General features: G+C 37.8%; 3 protein-coding genes across 3 annotated transcripts; 2 read left to right on the forward strand and 1 right to left on the reverse strand.

Moving 5' to 3' along the window:
- Positions 1-922: 922 nt before the first annotated feature.
- On the reverse strand, positions 923-9,174 carry LOC141901156 (FACT complex subunit SPT16-like). Its single transcript, XM_074788260.1, has 25 exons — positions 9,035-9,174; positions 8,778-8,876; positions 7,942-8,106; positions 7,707-7,859; positions 7,457-7,603; positions 7,216-7,367; positions 6,961-7,133; positions 6,644-6,808; positions 6,452-6,564; positions 6,294-6,359; positions 6,089-6,193; positions 5,886-6,001; positions 5,722-5,804; positions 5,569-5,639; positions 5,357-5,484; positions 5,029-5,164; positions 4,788-4,914; positions 4,576-4,694; positions 4,342-4,467; positions 4,060-4,248; positions 3,801-3,970; positions 3,589-3,718; positions 3,294-3,426; positions 3,084-3,152; positions 923-1,468 (listed from the first exon to the last, which is right to left on the reverse strand). Exons 1-25 carry the CDS (start codon positions 9,101-9,103, stop codon positions 1,245-1,247), a joined length of 3,228 nt encoding a protein of 1,075 aa, XP_074644361.1. The 5' UTR covers positions 9,104-9,174; the 3' UTR covers positions 923-1,244.
- Positions 9,175-9,387: 213 nt separating this feature from the next.
- Positions 9,388-11,522, forward strand: LOC141901583 (S-methyl-5'-thioadenosine phosphorylase-like). Its single transcript, XM_074788911.1, has 3 exons — positions 9,388-9,427; positions 10,085-10,363; positions 10,481-11,522. The coding sequence occupies exons 1-3, from the start codon at positions 9,425-9,427 to the stop codon at positions 11,030-11,032; spliced, it is 834 nt and encodes a 277-aa protein (XP_074645012.1). The 5' UTR covers positions 9,388-9,424; the 3' UTR covers positions 11,033-11,522.
- Positions 11,523-14,049: 2,527 nt separating this feature from the next.
- LOC141902746 (ATPase family gene 2 protein homolog A-like) lies at positions 14,050-17,794 on the forward strand. Its single transcript, XM_074790613.1, has 12 exons — positions 14,050-14,379; positions 14,473-15,354; positions 15,438-15,579; positions 15,658-15,714; positions 15,794-15,917; positions 16,012-16,261; positions 16,356-16,483; positions 16,558-16,767; positions 16,848-16,981; positions 17,060-17,186; positions 17,262-17,426; positions 17,591-17,794. The coding sequence occupies exons 1-12, from the start codon at positions 14,151-14,153 to the stop codon at positions 17,765-17,767; spliced, it is 2,625 nt and encodes an 874-aa protein (XP_074646714.1). The 5' UTR covers positions 14,050-14,150; the 3' UTR covers positions 17,768-17,794.
- Positions 17,795-18,316: the final 522 nt, after the last annotated feature.

Genomic DNA, 18,316 nt, shown 5'->3' on the forward strand with positions numbered 1-18,316 from the left:
TAGATGCATGTGTTGTTGTATGTGGTGGATTTTGCTGAGGGGAATTAAGCTAGCATGACAAAGTAGTTGAGTCTGTTACTTGTTGCCACTTATGGAAAAGGTTTCTCGGGCACAGACCACCATTTCTCTGTGAAATTCTTTTTGCGGCTGCTGTGACAAATTCTTGTCCAGTTTTTTATTGCCACATAAAAAAGTTCAGTTTTCTTTCAATTAATCCTGTGACATGTAAGTCATCCTTAGGAATTTAAAAGATAATAGTTTTTCAAAGCAGATAAAGTATTTTCGTCGATACAATTATTCAAATGAACTAGCTCGAAATGATGAATGAAATTTGACATCCTCGCATACCACAGTAAGATAATGAGACTGTTAGATCTCAGCCGTTCAGTGCTGCCCCTGTTGTTAACGATAGCGGATTTTCTGTAAACTAGCAAATATTTACCGCCAGAATACAAATTTCCTTATTACGTACAATATACGGACCTATGTGGCGCCCAATTCTAACAAACTATGAATCTGAATGATATTTCCATACTTTTTGAGGTATTCTATTCTTGGTAAAACTCTTATTACTTATCAATCAATTATCATTTATGTACATGTTTTCACTAACATCGTAGATTCATTTATCAAAAAATATGTAGAATACTCGCACAAAAAAATAGAAATACTCCGAAACATATTCACTCTTTCATACCTTTTTCTTTTACAAACTGCCATTCGAGTAGTTTCAACAATTAATAAACCTACTAAATCAAGTAGGTCATGATCATGGTCCATGAAGTCAGTTCTGGACGTCATTAACAACCAACCTTGTAGATTTAGACTGATCAATTTAAATCCAAAATGCATAGAATGGACAGTCGAATTAAAGTGAAAATGTATTGTAAATTATCAAATATTTTATTTACATCAAACTACTCATTTCATCTTCATTGTGCGACAATTATGCCATGAGCCTCACATTTCCATACACCGAATCTTTCATATTTCCATGTACACGAACAGCAATAGTCAAAATTAACAAAACAAAGAAGTATCTATTAATACAAGTTGTTTATATTGAACACATTTGAGTAGACAGACAAATGACAAAAGCATCATACGAATCTATCAGACTGACCAAAATATGACTTCCATTAATCTTATATTCAGTTTTAGAAAAATAATGCCATCGATCGGCATGACTGAAAATCATATTCACAGCGTATTAAGAAGGATAACAAAAAAATACGTAGTTAGATTTAGCGCTTTTTCTTTTTCGGTGATCTATGACTACTGCTGCCGCTATCCTGACGTGGTCGTTTCTTATTACTACTACCGCTGCTGTGTTTACTGCGATCGCCATGTTTACTACGATCGCCGTGTTTACTGCTGCTGTGTTTACTACTGTGATGTTTACTGCTGCTGCTGCTGCTGTGTTTGTGTTTTGATGATGAAACTCCCTCGCGTTCATCTTCAGCATCGGCTGCAAGAATATTTCATATTTATGATGATGTGCTATGGCAAGGTCCAGCATCAAGCAGACCGGACATATTGCAATCTTAGTCCCAAAGTTAATCAAATCCTTTTTAATCTCTTGATTACAGTACACCTAACTACCAACTACTCATTCCAACAAACTAGGCAAGGCTTACTAGTGCACTAACTTTAGCTAATTAGTGCAGCTCATTACTCTAGGACTGATTTAACATTTGATTTCAGACATTTGGATTACTCTGGTAAAAAATGTACACAACTAGGGGTCCAGGGACACCATGCCCACTTGGGAAGTGGTTCCAAATGCTCAACAATCTAACAATTTCAATATTCAACGCCCCCTGGTGACCATATACAGAATCCAATGACCTTGAAACTCACCACAATCATAGAACATGTCAGCAGCTACGATTTTGAAATTGATTGTGATAACAAAATATGCCTCGTTACCACTTAAATATGGAAATACTAAGTTATTCTACTATTCAACGCCCCCTGGTGACCATATTCAAAACCAAATGACCTTGAAACTCACCATAATCATAGAACATGTCACGAACTATAACTTTGTAATTGATCATGGTAACAAAATATGCCTAGGTACCAATATAATAAGGAAATACTAAGTTATTCTACTATTCAACGCCCCCTGGTGACCATATAGAATAACTAATGGCCTTAAAACTTGCCACAATCATAGATGATGTCATGAGCTACAACTTTGCAATTGATTGTGGTTACAAAATATGCATTGATACGAATATAATATAGAAATACTAAGATATTGCATTATTCAACGCCCCCTGGTGGCCATATACAAAAACCAATGACCTCGAAACTCACCACAATCATAGAACACGTTATGAGCTGCAACTTTCTAAATGATTGTGGTAACAAAATACGCTTAGGTATCAATATAATGTGGAAAAACTTTTTCCCACTTACGAATGAGTACTGCTGACACCAAGATGGCCGCCAATTGCGTCATAATTGGCTGATGAAAAATACCTGTCTCAGGTATAAAACATCCCTTTCCAAAGAATACCTATCACAAATTGCAATGAGAAATGATAAACCAGTAGGAAGCTACAGGACTCAGAATTTGGGCCAAAATTAACGTTTTTGGGCACTAAAAAGGTCATAGGACGGCCATCTTAAATCCGATCGACCCAATTTTTGTTATGCTGATGGGCCCTGGGGGGATTCACATATATCCGAAAGATCTAGGTAATTGATCAAAGCGTCTTCAAAATTTCCCTCAAAAAGTTCAAAAATGTGTAAAAAGTGCTGATTTTGGCGAACAACAATGGCTGCCAGTCGGCCATCTTGAATCTGACAGGGCCAGTTTTTGGGCTGAAGATGTGTCTAGGGTAGATACATGTGTAACCCAAATATCAAGACATTACCTTGAAGCGTCTTCAAAACTTCCCAAAATAACTGGATTCCGTCTACGGACGGACGGACGAAAAGTGAACGCAATAGCCCGCTGGGACTAAAGTCCCAAGTGGGCTAAAAACTAATTCCAATAAAAAAGGAAAGTTAACGAATAACAAACTTTTAAGTAAAGTTAAGTCGCATGAATCTGTTATCCTTAATATATCTACCTCTTCTAGCTTCTTCCTCCAATTCATCCCAATCTTTGCCGCTCTCCTCACTTGAACCAAGTTCTTCATCTGTTAATCAATGAGAAACATTAAAAATTCCATTATCAATATGAGCTAAAATATCTTAGGTTCTAAAAAATAAAATCAGGAAGCTTACACAATTAGTTCCACTTATCGTAAAAATTATACAAAATACAAATGGTTATTTACTTGGCGAAGACTCTTCCTCTTCTTCCCAGTTACTTTCCTCATCACTCTCATCTGATTCGTCGAATTCGCTACCGGATTCTGATGCTTCGTATGCTTCATCTTCACTGTCCTCGTCGTCATCTGCCTCTTCTACCTGAAATTGTAAAAATTAGAAAATTTTTCAATATATAGGCCTAACAAAAGCTTACCGATCAAACTTACAATGATATCATTGAGCAAGCAGTCTACAGTCTTGATCTTTGAGGGATCTCCTGTACTTAATGAATAGTTCCCTATTGATACATTATATACTTACATCAGATTCAGGTCTGAGGAAAGTCCATCCACCGCTGTCGAAAAATCCTTCCGGATCGTCGACAATTGTTTTCATAATCTTTGACCAATTCAAACTTTGCGTCCCTTCCGTGTACAATATATCACACGAGCTACAAATAAACGGCACCCAGAGATTGAAGAACAAGAACTCAAGACCCAGTTGAAAAGTTAAATGAATAAAACATTACTCACTTTAACCATTCTTTAACGTGGTCCAGCATTGTCATCGGAATAGAATTGATCATTGATACTTTCTTGTTATAGTCTTTAAATATGAGCACCATGTCAAAGTTTTTCAAATGGAATTGAACTCGCTCAAAATGCACCAATTCCAACTCGTCGAGTGTAATGATAAACGGTGGCTAAAGAGATAACATCATCAAGTTTAAATATTGATATTCCTATTCTGTGGAACCAAAAGGAGAACAGCCGAGAAATATTGAACACTTACCCATTCAGTCAGGTTGACCATACATGCACTTGTTGGCTGCAGTAAAACAGTACTACGGAATGGCACACCATGGAATGACAGATCTCTGAACGGCAAATCAAATTCAACCTCTTGTTTCGTAATTGTCTCCACTTTGTCGCAGAAACTTTTAAATGCAGATTTCAATTTCTGACGCAGTAATCTCTCAGCCTATGTTGATATAATTTCATATGAATATAACTTGCCAAGGGTATCAAATGAATCAAGCTGTACAAATACAGTGGTTAATTCCCCTAAATGTACCTGCTCAGCTCTCAGATCATCGTGATCATGCATGTGATGACTTTTGCCCAAATCAGTGGTGATCTCACCAACTTCTGTGTAAAACTGTACATCATTGTGTTTCTTCTTACCGAATAATATCGCGTGCTGGAAAGTCACAAAACCATAAACCATGACGTATAATATATGGCAGGTTCATTAGATTATTTCCATACCCTATACCAGACATAAAACATCAAGTGCGAAGAGACAAACCTTTAAATGGAAATGCAATGAGATGATCATTTCACCGTCACATGGCTGGAATATCGCGTGTTTGATATTGTTGTACAATATATCTACTTTATCACCTCGAACTGACGTAAATCGGAAACCTAAAATTCATAGAACAATTTATGAATCATAAAGTAAACTATATAATCTAACACATTAAAGCAAGCAAGCAAGCAAGCACAGATGGAGCATACCGTTTGTGTGAGCCTCCAGAGTCCCTGATATACGCTTAGAAACAATATTCGGACGAATGTACAAATCTTTCAACTTTGGGTTACCTCGATTAGCATTCACAACCAGTGAGTCTTGAACAACTATACCCTAAAATCACGAAGCAGGCTCAATTCAAAGTCCAGTTTTTGGTGAAAATCAGATATTGGTCTAATAGGGCTATTATTCTAGGTCAACATTCCAACAGATCATGCAAACTCTTACCTCTTTTTCCTTTTCTTCAGCTTCTCTGGTTTTGAACTTTTTCTGAACCTCTTTGATCAAACGAAATGCGGTGTTTAGATTTGATGAAGGCGCGGATATTTCCCCGGGTTCTTTAGTGTTTGAACTTCGATATGAACTGAAAATATCAATTTCAAAAATTTCACGATTTCATTTACTAACATTATACGAACCTAAAATCAATTTTTTAATAACCATAAATAACAGTAGCAATAATTCTGAGGTTATATTTATAATATCTATACTGAGATCAATTTTGAATAATTCTAAATATTCTTACTGATGAACTCAACGGTACACTAAAACTTACATTTCCTTTAAGAATGTGGCCTCTGGCTGCGGAAAGAGACCGCCTTCATTCCGTCCGAGGGAGGCACCAGGGTGGAAGAAATTAATCCTGAGATATGTGTAATCTCCTTCAACTGATTGACTTATATTCTATAATGGAATTAAATACAATGTAAAGCAGCAGGTTATGAATCTGTGTGATTTTGATGTTTTCAATTTTTATGAAATCAGTACCTTAATCGTTGAAATATGAAACGGAGTCGTGTTTCCAAATATTGGCAAAATCACTGTTTCGTATCGTTTATCTGAAATAATCAAATTCTGAAATCTATTCTTACTCTTTGCACAAGAATTCAAATGCCTGAAAACATTGAGCAAGAAACTTACCAACGAATAACTTCAATTCTTTTAATTCTGCTTCTTTGGGTAATTGAGCAATACTTTTGTATGATACATTTGACTTGCGTACTCTACAAAACATGAACTTAAGTATCATCATATAAACAACAATACATTTTTGATTAAAGCTATTACTGAGAAATGAACCTCACTTTTTCTCTTCAACATTGAGATTCATTCCCTGAAGTCTTTCTTTCGCGAGCTGATTAATTCGTTCGCCTAATTCTTTCTGGTGCTGTTGTCTTTTGTCTTCACTCGATAATTCAGTCTACAAAATCAGAAATGAAATGGCTGTGTAAGCAACAGTTTTTGGAGGGAAAAATTGAAAATAGTTTGAATGCTCATCAATTGTTACCCTTGTTCTCGATTCTAAAACTGTGTTTCTTCGCCCTCGACCGAGCATTTCCTCATCTTTTGGTTTTTCCTCCTCTTCTTCTTCTTCTTCCTCTTCATCTTCATCCTAAATATAATTAAATAATCAAAGTCAGTCTAGACAAACTCCTGAAAAACTTTTACAAATATCAGGTGTTCACTCTTATCCTGCTGTAGTCAATACTTACCTTTAGGAATATTCCAATGTGTTTCACTCTTTTCTTTAATGGTGTCAAAATTGTGGCAGGATTTCCCTAGAAATAAGATGAAAAATAAACTAATAGATCCCTTTGAAAAAACGTAGACAAATAATGCTGAGACAGAAGGTATCCAAAATAATTCTCACCTCATTGACTATAACTGTGTCCCCAATAAACAAAGCATACTTTTTACTGGCTTCATCCGAAGCATCTTTGTTCATCAACCCTGAAAATCCTACCGATATGTTAAACACCATACCTGAAAAACAAAATATCTGAGCATTAGAAAAACATAAACCAGGTAACGATGATCTAAGAAATGAACGGTAGAATTATACCTTTTTTAGCAGGTGCTTGTGTCTTTGGACCAATAAGAAGCGAGCCCTCTCTGAATTCAATGCCCATTGCGAATCCGAAGGACTTGATCATTTTATCGAGCAATGCAGCTTTTTGTGACTTAACTTTCTCAGTGACTGCCTTATAAACTTCAGAAAGTTTTTTGCCTGGAACGAATTTGGAACCACATTCATAAAAGCAAAAGTGGATCCAGTGTTTGTGAAATCAATACGTGATGAAAAATTATCAAATATCAAAATATAAAGTTACATAAAGGAAGCAAACATTGAACAACATAGAAACGAATGTAAAATCATACCATGTTGAAGAGTGTTGATCAGTTCTTCTTCAGCTGCTATTAGAATATTGTAATTACTTTGAACATCTTCAGAAGGGTCGACTAACATTGTACGAACAATATTAGAACAGTACGATTTATACCGGGCACCAAAGGCTATTGTAATTGCACCAAAATGTAAGTTGTTCTTGTCACTGAAAATAGATCAATAGTCAATAATCAATAGTCCAATAACTTATCCGCACACTGGTCAAACTGGTTCCTATAGCTATTTACCTTGTGACGCTGAATTTCAGATTGTAATTTCCTCCACTCTGGAGAATAGCCGGATAACAGATATCGAGCTGTGAAGTATCCACATTAGAAACATACTTCTTATTGGTCAGGGCTTCTTCTACGCCTTCCGACAATCTAGCATGCTTTACTTTCTGAAATTAATTTTCGAAGAAAATTTCCAGACTCCTGAAAACTTAACACATGGTCAAATAAACCCGATGAATAATGTCAGTTTCAATACCTTATCAGCATCGATTATTTCCATGATCTGTTCCTTCAAGTATTTATTGTAGACGTCCATCGTTACCTGACAGGCACGTTTTATTGTGCTGATTTCAGATTCTTCCTTCGGAGCCATAATGTAAGCGGCAGGAACACTAATATCCACCTACAAACGAATATCATTTACACCGTACAGATCAGAAGATGGCAATGCATTCATTGACTACTAAGAGCTTTTGGCAACCATGAATAAACTAAAACTTAAATACCTTGTCCAACTGAGCTTCTGAAACTGCTGCATACCATCCCTCAACAAATTCACCAGGAAACTTGTCTTTTGAGAATTCACCGATAGTTTTTCCCTTCTTACTAGCTTGAATTGCATCAACTAACTTGCCATAATTAGCTTTATCCTTGTCAGACTAAATATAAATTTCATACACAATTCATGAATCATTTATACGCAAGTGTGAAATGTGTTTGTTCTCGCAATTTTCAATCTACCTTATCACGAATAAGTAATTTTATTGGCGGAACACCGGTGTCATTGTCTTTTCCTGCATCTGCCTGTTTCAGAAATTCTACTTTCTTTTTACTTGCCAAGAAGAAAATTGCTTCTTCAGTCAGGACAGTGATCATATCAGTCAACTCGTATCCAAATAACCAGGTCTGAATAAAAAGAATAGTCCGTGATGCTGGCTGAATATTATTTTCTATCCAGTTTACTATAAACGCTTATCATCATAAACGCTGTGGCTACTAGTACGGACCCGTACGGATTACTATGGAGGCAATTCGGACGGAACTAGGATCTGTACGCTAATAACTGTCGCTGATTGGCTGATTAATGTCGCGCATGCGTACAGAGGTGTGCGACTTCAAGGAAAGTATGGAGAATAGAGTTAGAGAAAAATAGAGCGGATCGAGCGAGACTCGAACCCGGGCCAGTAAATTACTAGCGCAGCATCATACCACTAGACCACCGAGCTCGCTGATAGTCAGCCGAATGTTTTAACTACATATAGCGTCACCTTACCCTAACCCTATCCCTTCCCATACGAACAGAGTAATCCGTACAGGTGCGTACGAATAGCCTACGGAATTATTCGCACGGGTCCGCAAGAGTAGCCACTTCGTATCATAAAAGATATAACTTAAGGGTATATAATTAAACATATTGTGAGAAATATTTCATTGTGACAGTGATTAGTAAGCGACAAATGAAAAAGGCCTATCTCAGTCAGAGACTCTCTCCTCTGAAACAGTGAAACTAAAACAAAGTTGATGCTGACAGGATACGGATTCGGAAGAATTTCAATTTGATAACAACGTCAACAAACCTGAAGAGCAGTAGATTTGGCATAGACAATGTCTTCATCAACACCAACTGCTGTAACAATTGCATCAGCTTTTCCAAGGGCATCTTCGGCACTAGCTTTCTATAATGAACAAACAATCAACTACTGAAAAGAATGCCATTCATTCTAAACCCAGGCCCGGGCACTGGGAGTTGTTTACACAGACTAGACTGCGGAACTCGAACAAAAAGCTTCAAATCAAATCTAAGACGATGGCAGAATTCAATAACAAGTCAAACCTTCCAAACAGAGTACAGCCGTTTTATTCGCCTGTAAAATGCATCTTTATCCATAGATAAATTGGCCATTATGGTGCTTTAATGCAAAAAATAATACGCCAATTCACCGGATCCGGAACAGGTTACCAATATGGCGGGATGGCTTGGTGTACAATTGGGTTCGAATCCCACTTAGATGAACTTCTTTTGCGCGGATGTAATCCTTATAGTTAGTCACTTTTGTTCTAAATTCATAAGCCCGAATAGCGAAATGAATATATCACGATCTTTTTCAAAGAGGATAATTTCAAAAGATTGATCGCTTTGACATTTACGCTTTTGTAATTTTGCCGATTCACGATACGTGGCGCTCTTTTCACTTTCAATCGATCTCGTGAGAGAACACGACGTATGGTAAGGCTCTTGTTATGATGCTACTGAAACACTTCAATCTATTTGGGAAGCAATCACCGATTGTGAATTTTCTCACCACAGCCTCTAAAATGATATTGCTTTAGTGAAAAAGTTTCTGTAAAAACAATTTAGAACAACCACTTGGAAGGAAGTTACGCCTATACCGCTCGACGCCCACCAGACCGGTTTTTAAGAAACTAATTGTATCATCGGCGCGAATTTCAAACTGTTTTTACCATACGGTATATATCTATCACTCGAGTAACAAATCATAATTTTTTAAACTTTTACTATAAAATCGTTGAATATTTTTCTAACAAAAACTATTCTGGTCAGCAATTCAAAAGTCAAAAAAACAAATTAAGACTTTTTTTGATAGAGTGATAATTTTCAAAAAAGAGAAAAGTTCGTCTGTTTAAATCATAATATGTCACCGAAAGACGTCTGCTTCTGGAACAACGCTAGTTTAGTTACCTAATTGTTGGTGGTAAGAAGGGATACCCCGGTACTCCTGGTTTGTGAAAATTCCGATCTGAACTAAACCACATAATATGTTAACGACTAAGAACAACGGCTAGGTAGACTACGCCGGCCGTGGTAAGTTTGGTTTTGATAATCGTTTTACAAGTGAACCGAACGTTCTCTTTTCGTTTTCAGATGACTGGCGTTAAAATTGGAATCATCGGTGGAACGGGTTTAGACGACCCGTCGGTTCTTGAAAGCCGCCAAGAGTTAACCGTTTCAACGCCGTTCGGGAACCCGTCGGACGTGCTAATAACCGGTACAATTAGCGGTGTACAATGCGTTTTATTGGCAAGGCACGGTAGGAAACATAGTGTATTGCCCACCGATGTCAACTACCGGGCTAATATTTGGGCGCTGAAACAACAAGGATGTACACACCTGCTCGTCACAACAGCATGCGGTTCCCTGCAGGTTAAACCACTGCTATGTTTTAAAAATCTATATATCGCGATTACAATCGTTCACGAATCAGATTTGAAAAATATATATAAGCAATGCAATTTCATTGTAGAATTTAATCATTTGCAGAAAGAAATGGTCCCTAAAGATATAGTTGTTTTGGATCAGTTCATCGATCGTACGACCAAACGACAGCAAACGTTCTACGACGGAAAACCCGGTAGCCCAGCCGGGATTCTTCATATACCGATGGCGGAACCTTTCTGCCCTCAAACGAGAGCTATTTTGAGTAAATCTGCCGATGAGCTCGGTGTTAAAACGCACCCTTCCGGTACTATGGTGACCATTGAAGGGCCTCGTTTTTCATCGAAAGCCGAGAGCAAATTGTTTCATAGTTGGGGTGCCGATTGTATCAATATGACCACGGTACCAGAAGTTGTTTTAGCGCAGGAGGCTGGTATTCGTTACGGCGCTTTAGGACTGGTAACCGACTACGACTCGTGGATGGATGATATTCCACACGTCGATGTTCAGAGCGTCCTGACTGTGGTTAAAACTAACGCAAAACACGGTCTCGATATTATCAAAAATGCAATTCCAAAAATAGCTGCTGAAGATTGGTCAGAAACTATTCAACAACATTCCGATATGGTAAAATGTAGCACAATGTTACCCCATTAGTTATTGCGCGTAGATAGATATTTTTGAGGATTGAGAATCCTTTCAATGTGAGTATTCGATCCGATTTCGCCAGTCATTGTCTATAAAATACATATATTACCCACCACACAGCTGCGATGTTCTGATCCGATATTCTGTAGCAGATGGCTCTTTGAATTGTCAAAGGGTTAATCTTGAATATAAATCACGAGAAATTTGTACAAATACACAGCTGATTTAAATGATAAATAAATTATTTTTGCAGTTTTAATTGTGTAAGCTACTCGCCGGAGTGTTTTAGAAATTAATAATAATAATGATAATAGTAAAATAGATAATATCAATATTAATATTATTAATTGATATTGTAAATATTGTAGTCAATTTTAATTTTGCTGCCTTTGGATAACGTTCTTTTTAAATCATCATTAAACGTACCGTACATTGTATTTCTGATTGCCAGATCATTCGTATCTTATGCATGTAGACTGTTACTGATAGATGTAGCTGAAATAAAATATTTCGAGTTGAATGAAAACTTGTTAATAACTTGTTGTATCGATCATTGAGTGGAAATCGCGATGACTAGGAGAGTCACATGGAGGATGAATTACACATGGTACATATAAGACAGCGGCAAGGATTTCCTACAACCGTAATCGAGGTAATTAAATTTATCGGCGCATGAGCCAAATATTCCAACAACGCCCTTTTTCACCAAAGAGAAAATCAAGGAAACCTTTTTGCGTTTATCATTTCCTCTTTTATGTAAGCACGTCATAAAATGACTGTTATAGGCTGCTTAACTGGAATAAATCTATATGGCACATTCATGGCCCTATGAATAAGTTATTTGGCTTTAATTGAAAATGGAGAGTGGTTTGCCGTATGTAAATATTTTCATGGATTTATGAAGATGAAGCTGCACGATGTCTGTTTCGTTGTTGCAGCGTCGTCGTGCCATTTCGAATGATATTTACCCGCGGTTTGTTCAGTGCAGGCATTTTATCATATTCAAGTAAGTTAATGGAATTAAACCTCTCGTTAGAAAATACGTCACCTGGAATATCGGAATAAAATCGGTGGCCGGTGTTTCATTGACGTTAGTCATGTATTTTACACGGTCAGTTGTCTTGATAGTTCTATCACACATCGTGGTAGTTAATGGTTTGGAGATACGGATGGCCGTTTTCACGAAACAAAATGTAGATCAACCAAAAACCTCGGGACCAGCCACACGCCACGCGAATTCCACGATAGAATGCGCGGTATTTTGTCAAATGGTGGTGAATTGTTCCGGATTTTCTTTTTCACCATACGACGGACTGTGCGTACCAGTAATCGGAGTTGGTCCTGACTCTCCGAACTACGTCAAGGTATGATCTTTAAGTTGGCACGATGATACACTACTCGTAATTAAGAGTATCTTTCAGTCCATTTTAAAGCATTCTATTCGCGATCATCATCGAAAAAAAACAGAAATGTCTTAAGTTTAATTTTCACTAATGGTGTTTGCGTGTAACTAAAACAGACCACATCATTGTATATATGTACATCCAAACATGGCTCGTTCCTTGTCATTTTTTTTAAGATTTGTGAAAATGATTGAATATCGTTTAATTACAGGACTCGCCCCCGTTGTATTATCCGATTGCAAATGAACTCAGCAGACCAGAAGCCGCAGAATTCTGCCGCGTAAATCACATGAACGGATATTTAGCATCGGCTCTAACAACTGAAGAGTGGAAAAAACTAATCATTTCAATAACCAATAATGGATTTGCCACAGGTAATTTTACCATCGCTTCACGCTCTCGGGAAAGATCCATTTCTGCGATAAAACGTTTATATATACCATTTTGAATCTTACAATATCTGGGGTTGGTTCGGCCAAAGAAAACAGAACCTAAAGAATTCATTCATAAAATCAACATCAAAATATCAACGCCCATATTGCGTTTTGTAATTTGCTGATAATATGATGAAAATGTTGCAGGGCGTTTCTGGTTGGGATCATACGCAGTGCCGATCGGAGGACATGACAACCAGCGTTGGTTGAACGGAACGGGCCCATTTATTGACAGTAGTTTGTGGAATCCGAAAGATAGTTCAGGAACTGACTCTTTCTGTGCTGCAGTCGATATGGCGAAAAAATTACTGTACGACCGAAAATGTAACGGGAAATATATGTTCGTTTGCGAGATTAGAGACACTTAAAGACGCCGGAGTTCCGATGAATTTGACAATGCTCGCGAACGCTTTAATTTGTGATAGCTCAGTGAATTTTGACATCTTGCATGCAATCGGTGAATTAAGGAAAGTGTTTTCTGTCTCTATCTTATACACTCAGCGTAATGCAAACCGCGCCCTATGTAAAATAACAACAAAATCTAAATAAAAGTTCGAAGAGTTAATGAAATATTTCAGCTTAATGAATTGCTTTCACGCATCTCCAATACTTTCACGCATCTCCAGGACGCATCTCCGAATCTTGGACGATCAGACGCCCGGCAAAAGCGGAGTATGCCGCCCTGGACTAAGCCGTGTCGAGTACAGTCCTTGGGGCCTGGGAGCGACCAGTTAAAACCGAAGATAGTTGCTCGTTCCACAGCCCGAGAGTTACCCTGGGCCAAATTCGGTTTTCGTCAGTCGACTAACCGAATGCGCTTGATTCTCGGAATATAGTTCCGGCTAACGGACATTCGGTTTCGTTTAGTTCGACTGTCGACTAACTCAGAAAACCGAAGGTTGCCCTGGAAGTTACCACATATACCCACTAGGGTTCGGGCAGTTTTTTAAATAAAACCATAATAAACAAAAAAAATAAAATAATTTTTTCATGCACCTCTCGATGGCAAAATCATCAACTGGTTGATGGTGGCCATAAATTGGTACGTAGAAGCGCCCACCGAAACCAAGTCGGAGCACTCCTATTGTAGACGTAGAGCTGGCTATCGTTTAGTCGCGTCCTCTACATAGCCGCCATCTTGAATCGGTTTTGCGAATACCAAGCAATTACACCGGCTTATAACCTTCTACATGTGCATGTGTACGACTGTACATGTACTGTTGACTGATTCAAATTCTGCCCACATGGCTCGTTGATCGTAGTGTTTTATCACTGTTGAATGAAGAAATCATGCCCCCTAAATCAAAATCGAGCTCGAAAACCGAACTGGTCGAATGCAATTCATGCGGTGCAGTGATCAGTTACAAAAGTGGTCCTAATCACAAAGTGATTTGTGAAAAACAGGGATTTTCACGTGAGACCGATGTGCAAAATCTGCTTGACAGTCTTGATCACGGATTCATTGATAAAGATGGTGTATTTTACGGCTTGGTAGATTTTATTTCACTTACTGAAAATGGTAAATTTAGAAATCAATTTCCATGTTGGTGAACCTCTCCTCCCGAAAAAATGTGTTATAAATGATCATTTTCGGATTATCTTTCACTTGCAGCTTACAAGCCACCTAAATCCGCCTTGAAAGTCGTTTGTTTACAGCCTGTTACGATGAAAATGTGTGGTCTGTCAATCGGTCAGCCGGTCATCATCGACAAAACGGAGGTCTTCTTTGCCTGGCCGAATACTGCGATCGGGTTTACAACTTTAGGAATTCTTTCTACCAATGGTAATAATAATGACATTGGCCTCAATGCAGGACAGAAAGTGCCTGTAATTCCGATCAATTATCCGCACATCGAAATCCATCATCTTCAATTGGTGTCAAAGAAACCGTTGGAATTTGCGAGTAATCCAGAATTTGTCGCTTTTATGAAACATTCATTGATGGGAAATTTCTTGTGTAAGAAAAGTAAAATAAGACGCACGTATTACGGACAACCCTGTTCATTTAGCATTTCACAACTTGTCGCTTCGATTGAGGTACCCCGCGTGTCACTGGATAAAACTGATTTGGATGACAGCATTCATGAAATGGATAGTGTATCAGAAGACCTGCGTTCGTTAACGCTTCAATCTACGCCGAAATCACATACGTCAAATCGGACTACTGAATCGTTAGTTAATAATAGCAGTTCGTCACCGTGTACCCCGATGAAAGATACCAGTTTCCATTCATCTATGTTCAAAACTCCGCCCAACAGAATGTCAACTGTGAGCAACAAACCTGCGGCAGAGAGTTCACAGAAATTTTACGTAATCGGACAACGCACTCAAATAGACATAGTTTCAAGAAGTGACATTCAAAAGAATCATGGCAGTAAACCTCATTCAGAAACGAACCAGTGGGATAAGCTGGGTGGATTGAATAAACAGAAAGATGTCATTCGTGATGTCCTGGATAGTGCTTTCATCAAAACAGATTTGTACAAACAATTTGGTAAATCCTTTTCTTCTTTGTGACTCGTTTCATTTCGGACTAGGTCCAGAAATAATCAAATTTTTTGTTGAACATCTAACTAGGGTTGGCGTTGCCTAAAGGTATTCTACTGTATGGTCCTTCGGGAACTGGAAAAACACTTATAACCCGCGCTATAGCTCAGTATGTACAACAGACTGCTGGTGTTCATGTTATAAGGTTAAATGGTCCAGAGATATTCAGTAGGTAAGAAGTGCTGTACAATGTTTGCTACTTCCTAAAATAGATTTGGATGATAAATCTTTTTCTGATTTCTTTTTAAAGGTTTTATGGTGAAACCGAGTCCCGCCTTCGAGGAATATTTGAAGAAGCTCATAAAAGGTTTAATTTTAGTCTTTTCTTTTCGAAACTGTCTGGATGTGTATAGTCATCATAATTTATGTGCATTCTTTAATTTCAGGGGACCATCGTTGTTGATAATAGATGAAATAGACGCAATGTGTCCCAAACGTGACAGCGGACAAAATGAAATTGAAAAGAGAGTAGTTTCTACTTTACTGTCGTTGATGGATGGTTTAGCCACTGTAAGACTGAAATCATCATAATCAAATGAGCCTACCTACTGGTATCATCTTTAGATAGGTAAAATCTATATTAAATCTGTCATTCATATTTCAGGACAAATTAAATACAGTATTGGTCATTGCTGCGACGAATAAACCTGATATTCTGGATCCTGCTCTACGTCGACCCGGTCGATTGGATAAAGAGATTGAAATAACAGTTCCTGATGGCAAACAAAGGGCTGAAATACTTCTACAGTTGTTGAACGATATGAGACACGATCTCAGTATTGATGATATACACACAGTTTCTGATGGCTGTCATGGCTATGTTGGAGCAGATCTGGCATCATTGTGCAAAGAAGGTAAGAATTATCTCATATTTGGGCTTTTTGACATGTCACATGTTTACGCTGTATTTAGTGTAAAGTTTTTGAGCTTTTAATCCACCTTTTACAGCTGGATTACATGCCATTAAAAAGAGTCTGAATAATGATGGTATCATGATAACTATGAATGATATCGAATACGCATTACAAATGGTTCAACCTAGTGCTATGAGAGAAGTAGCAGTTGAAGTTCCAAAGGTAAACATTATTTGAATATAGATTTGGTGTCTGGAGTCTATTCTGTTCTGTTTATACAGTGTTTTCGTTTATAGGTTTTGTGGTCAGATATTGGCGGACAAGAGACTTTGAAAATGAAGTTGAAACAAGCTGTTGAATGGCCTTTAAAACATCCGGAAGCATTCGAGAGAATGGGTATCCAACCTCCGAAAGGTCTTCTTATGTATGGCCCACCTGGCTGTTCGAAGACTATGACTGCTAAAGCATTAGCAACTGAAAGCGGTTTGAATTTCCTAGCTATCAAGGTATTTACTATTCAGCAGTTGAAAGCGGAAAAATCTGGTTTGAAACCTTTCATTATTTTCACATTGTACTTTCGATACAGGGACCTGAATTGTTCAGCAAATGGGTTGGAGAATCAGAGCGAGCTGTACGGGAAGTGTTCAGACGAGCAAGGGCAGTAGCGCCATCTGTTGTATTTTTCGATGAAATAGATGCATTGGCTGTTGAACGAGGAAGGTTTGTATTGATTACCTGATCCCATGATATTTCTTTAAGACTTCTTCGTGAGTTTCTTTCCCTGTATTTTGAATTTAGTTCGTCTGGTGGAAGTAATGTTGGTGACCGAGTACTGGCACAACTATTGACAGAGATGGATGGAGTAGAAAGCCTTGTGGATGTTACTGTTATTGCTGCAACAAATAGACCCGACATGGTCGATAAGGTATTTTGCACATACTCATCATTTGGCCTGTAATTGAGTAATTCAGACATCTAGTTTTAGTATACTCTCTTCTAGGCATTGATGAGACCGGGAAGAATAGACCGAGTGGTTTATGTACCGTTGCCCGATAAACAGACAAGGCGTGCTATATTTGAGATAAAATTTCGCAAAATGCCGGTTGATGATGATGTAATAGCAGATGAACTTGTTGAACGGACAGAAAACTATTCCGGAGCAGAGGTATACAAACTATTCATTAATGATCACGAGACTTCCATTTTAATTGATTAACAGATTTTGTGGATTTTATCATCACTTCTAAGTACAAGTCCAACAACATCTCGGCTGTGCTTCTGATTCGGTACTGCAAATATTCGGTATTTAACACATTTTATTATTTCTAGGTGACAGCAGTGTGTAATGAAGCTGCTCTATTTGCACTGCAGGAGGATATAAATGCCCAGTCGATTCAGATGAAAGATTTCAAACATGCATTAGACGTTGTTAAACCCAGAACGACTAAAAGTATGATTAACTTTTACACTGAATTCCAACAAAAGTTTGGATTGAAGTCTGTATGATACAAATTGTACATAGTGAAATAAATTTGGTGCTAAAATGAAGCTCATGTGTCGTTCCTCATTGTAAGGATCTTCAGTTTCTCAGGACATGCGTCTATGAACATAATTTTCCAAGTGAATTTCAATAGGATTTTCCTCTCCGATGTCTTCATCTGCAAGAACAATTTTCCACAGCCAAGTGTGTGGGGCTAGAACACGATGGCAGAGTCTCCGTCTATCAGACCTAGGTTGTATAGGTTGCAGCCGCTACAAGTGAACAATGCACTTCAAGCTGTATTGTTCTAATTTTTTTTATTTTGCTATAACAATGAAACACATACAGTCATATAAAAGGAACCATTTTATAGTTGTATGTACATTCTGGCAGCCTAATGAACGGAATATAATCCAAACATTGCAATTTACAAAATAATTTTAGTAGAACCGCTTAGCTTTGTATTAAGCTTTGATTCCAATTTCGATGATTTTTCACAAGATTCAGAATGAATTTCTTACTAACTACACAAATTTTACTGTCCATCTTGCAGATAAATTCACATGAATGTACAT

Source organism: Tubulanus polymorphus, chromosome 3 (assembly GCF_964204645.1).
Source record: "Tubulanus polymorphus chromosome 3, tnTubPoly1.2, whole genome shotgun sequence".
Classification (NCBI taxonomy): domain Eukaryota; kingdom Metazoa; phylum Nemertea; class Palaeonemertea; order Tubulaniformes; family Tubulanidae; genus Tubulanus; species Tubulanus polymorphus.

Bases quoted from the DNA above. Each gene is read 5' to 3' on its own strand.
- LOC141902746 (XM_074790613.1), top strand. From the start codon at position 14,151: ATGCCCCCTAAATCAAAATCGAGCTCGAAAACCGAACTGGTCGAATGC. The intron at 14,380-14,472 runs GTAAATTTAGAA...TTTCACTTGCAG, and splicing joins TATTTCACTTACTGAAAATG to CTTACAAGCCACCTAAATCC. The intron at 17,427-17,590 runs GTATACAAACTA...TATTATTTCTAG, and splicing joins AAAACTATTCCGGAGCAGAG to GTGACAGCAGTGTGTAATGA.
- LOC141901583 (XM_074788911.1), top strand. The intron at 10,364-10,480 runs GTTAAACCACTG...AATCATTTGCAG, and splicing joins CAGCATGCGGTTCCCTGCAG to AAAGAAATGGTCCCTAAAGA.
- LOC141901156 (XM_074788260.1), bottom strand. From the start codon at position 9,103: ATGGCCAATTTATCTATGGATAAAGATGCATTTTACAGGCGAATAAAA. The intron at 7,604-7,706 runs GTATTTAAGTTT...ATTCGTTTGTAG, and splicing joins CAGAAGCTCAGTTGGACAAG to GTGGATATTAGTGTTCCTGC. The intron at 4,915-5,028 runs GTAAGAGTTTGC...TCGTGATTTTAG, and splicing joins CTGAAGAAAAGGAAAAAGAG to GGTATAGTTGTTCAAGACTC.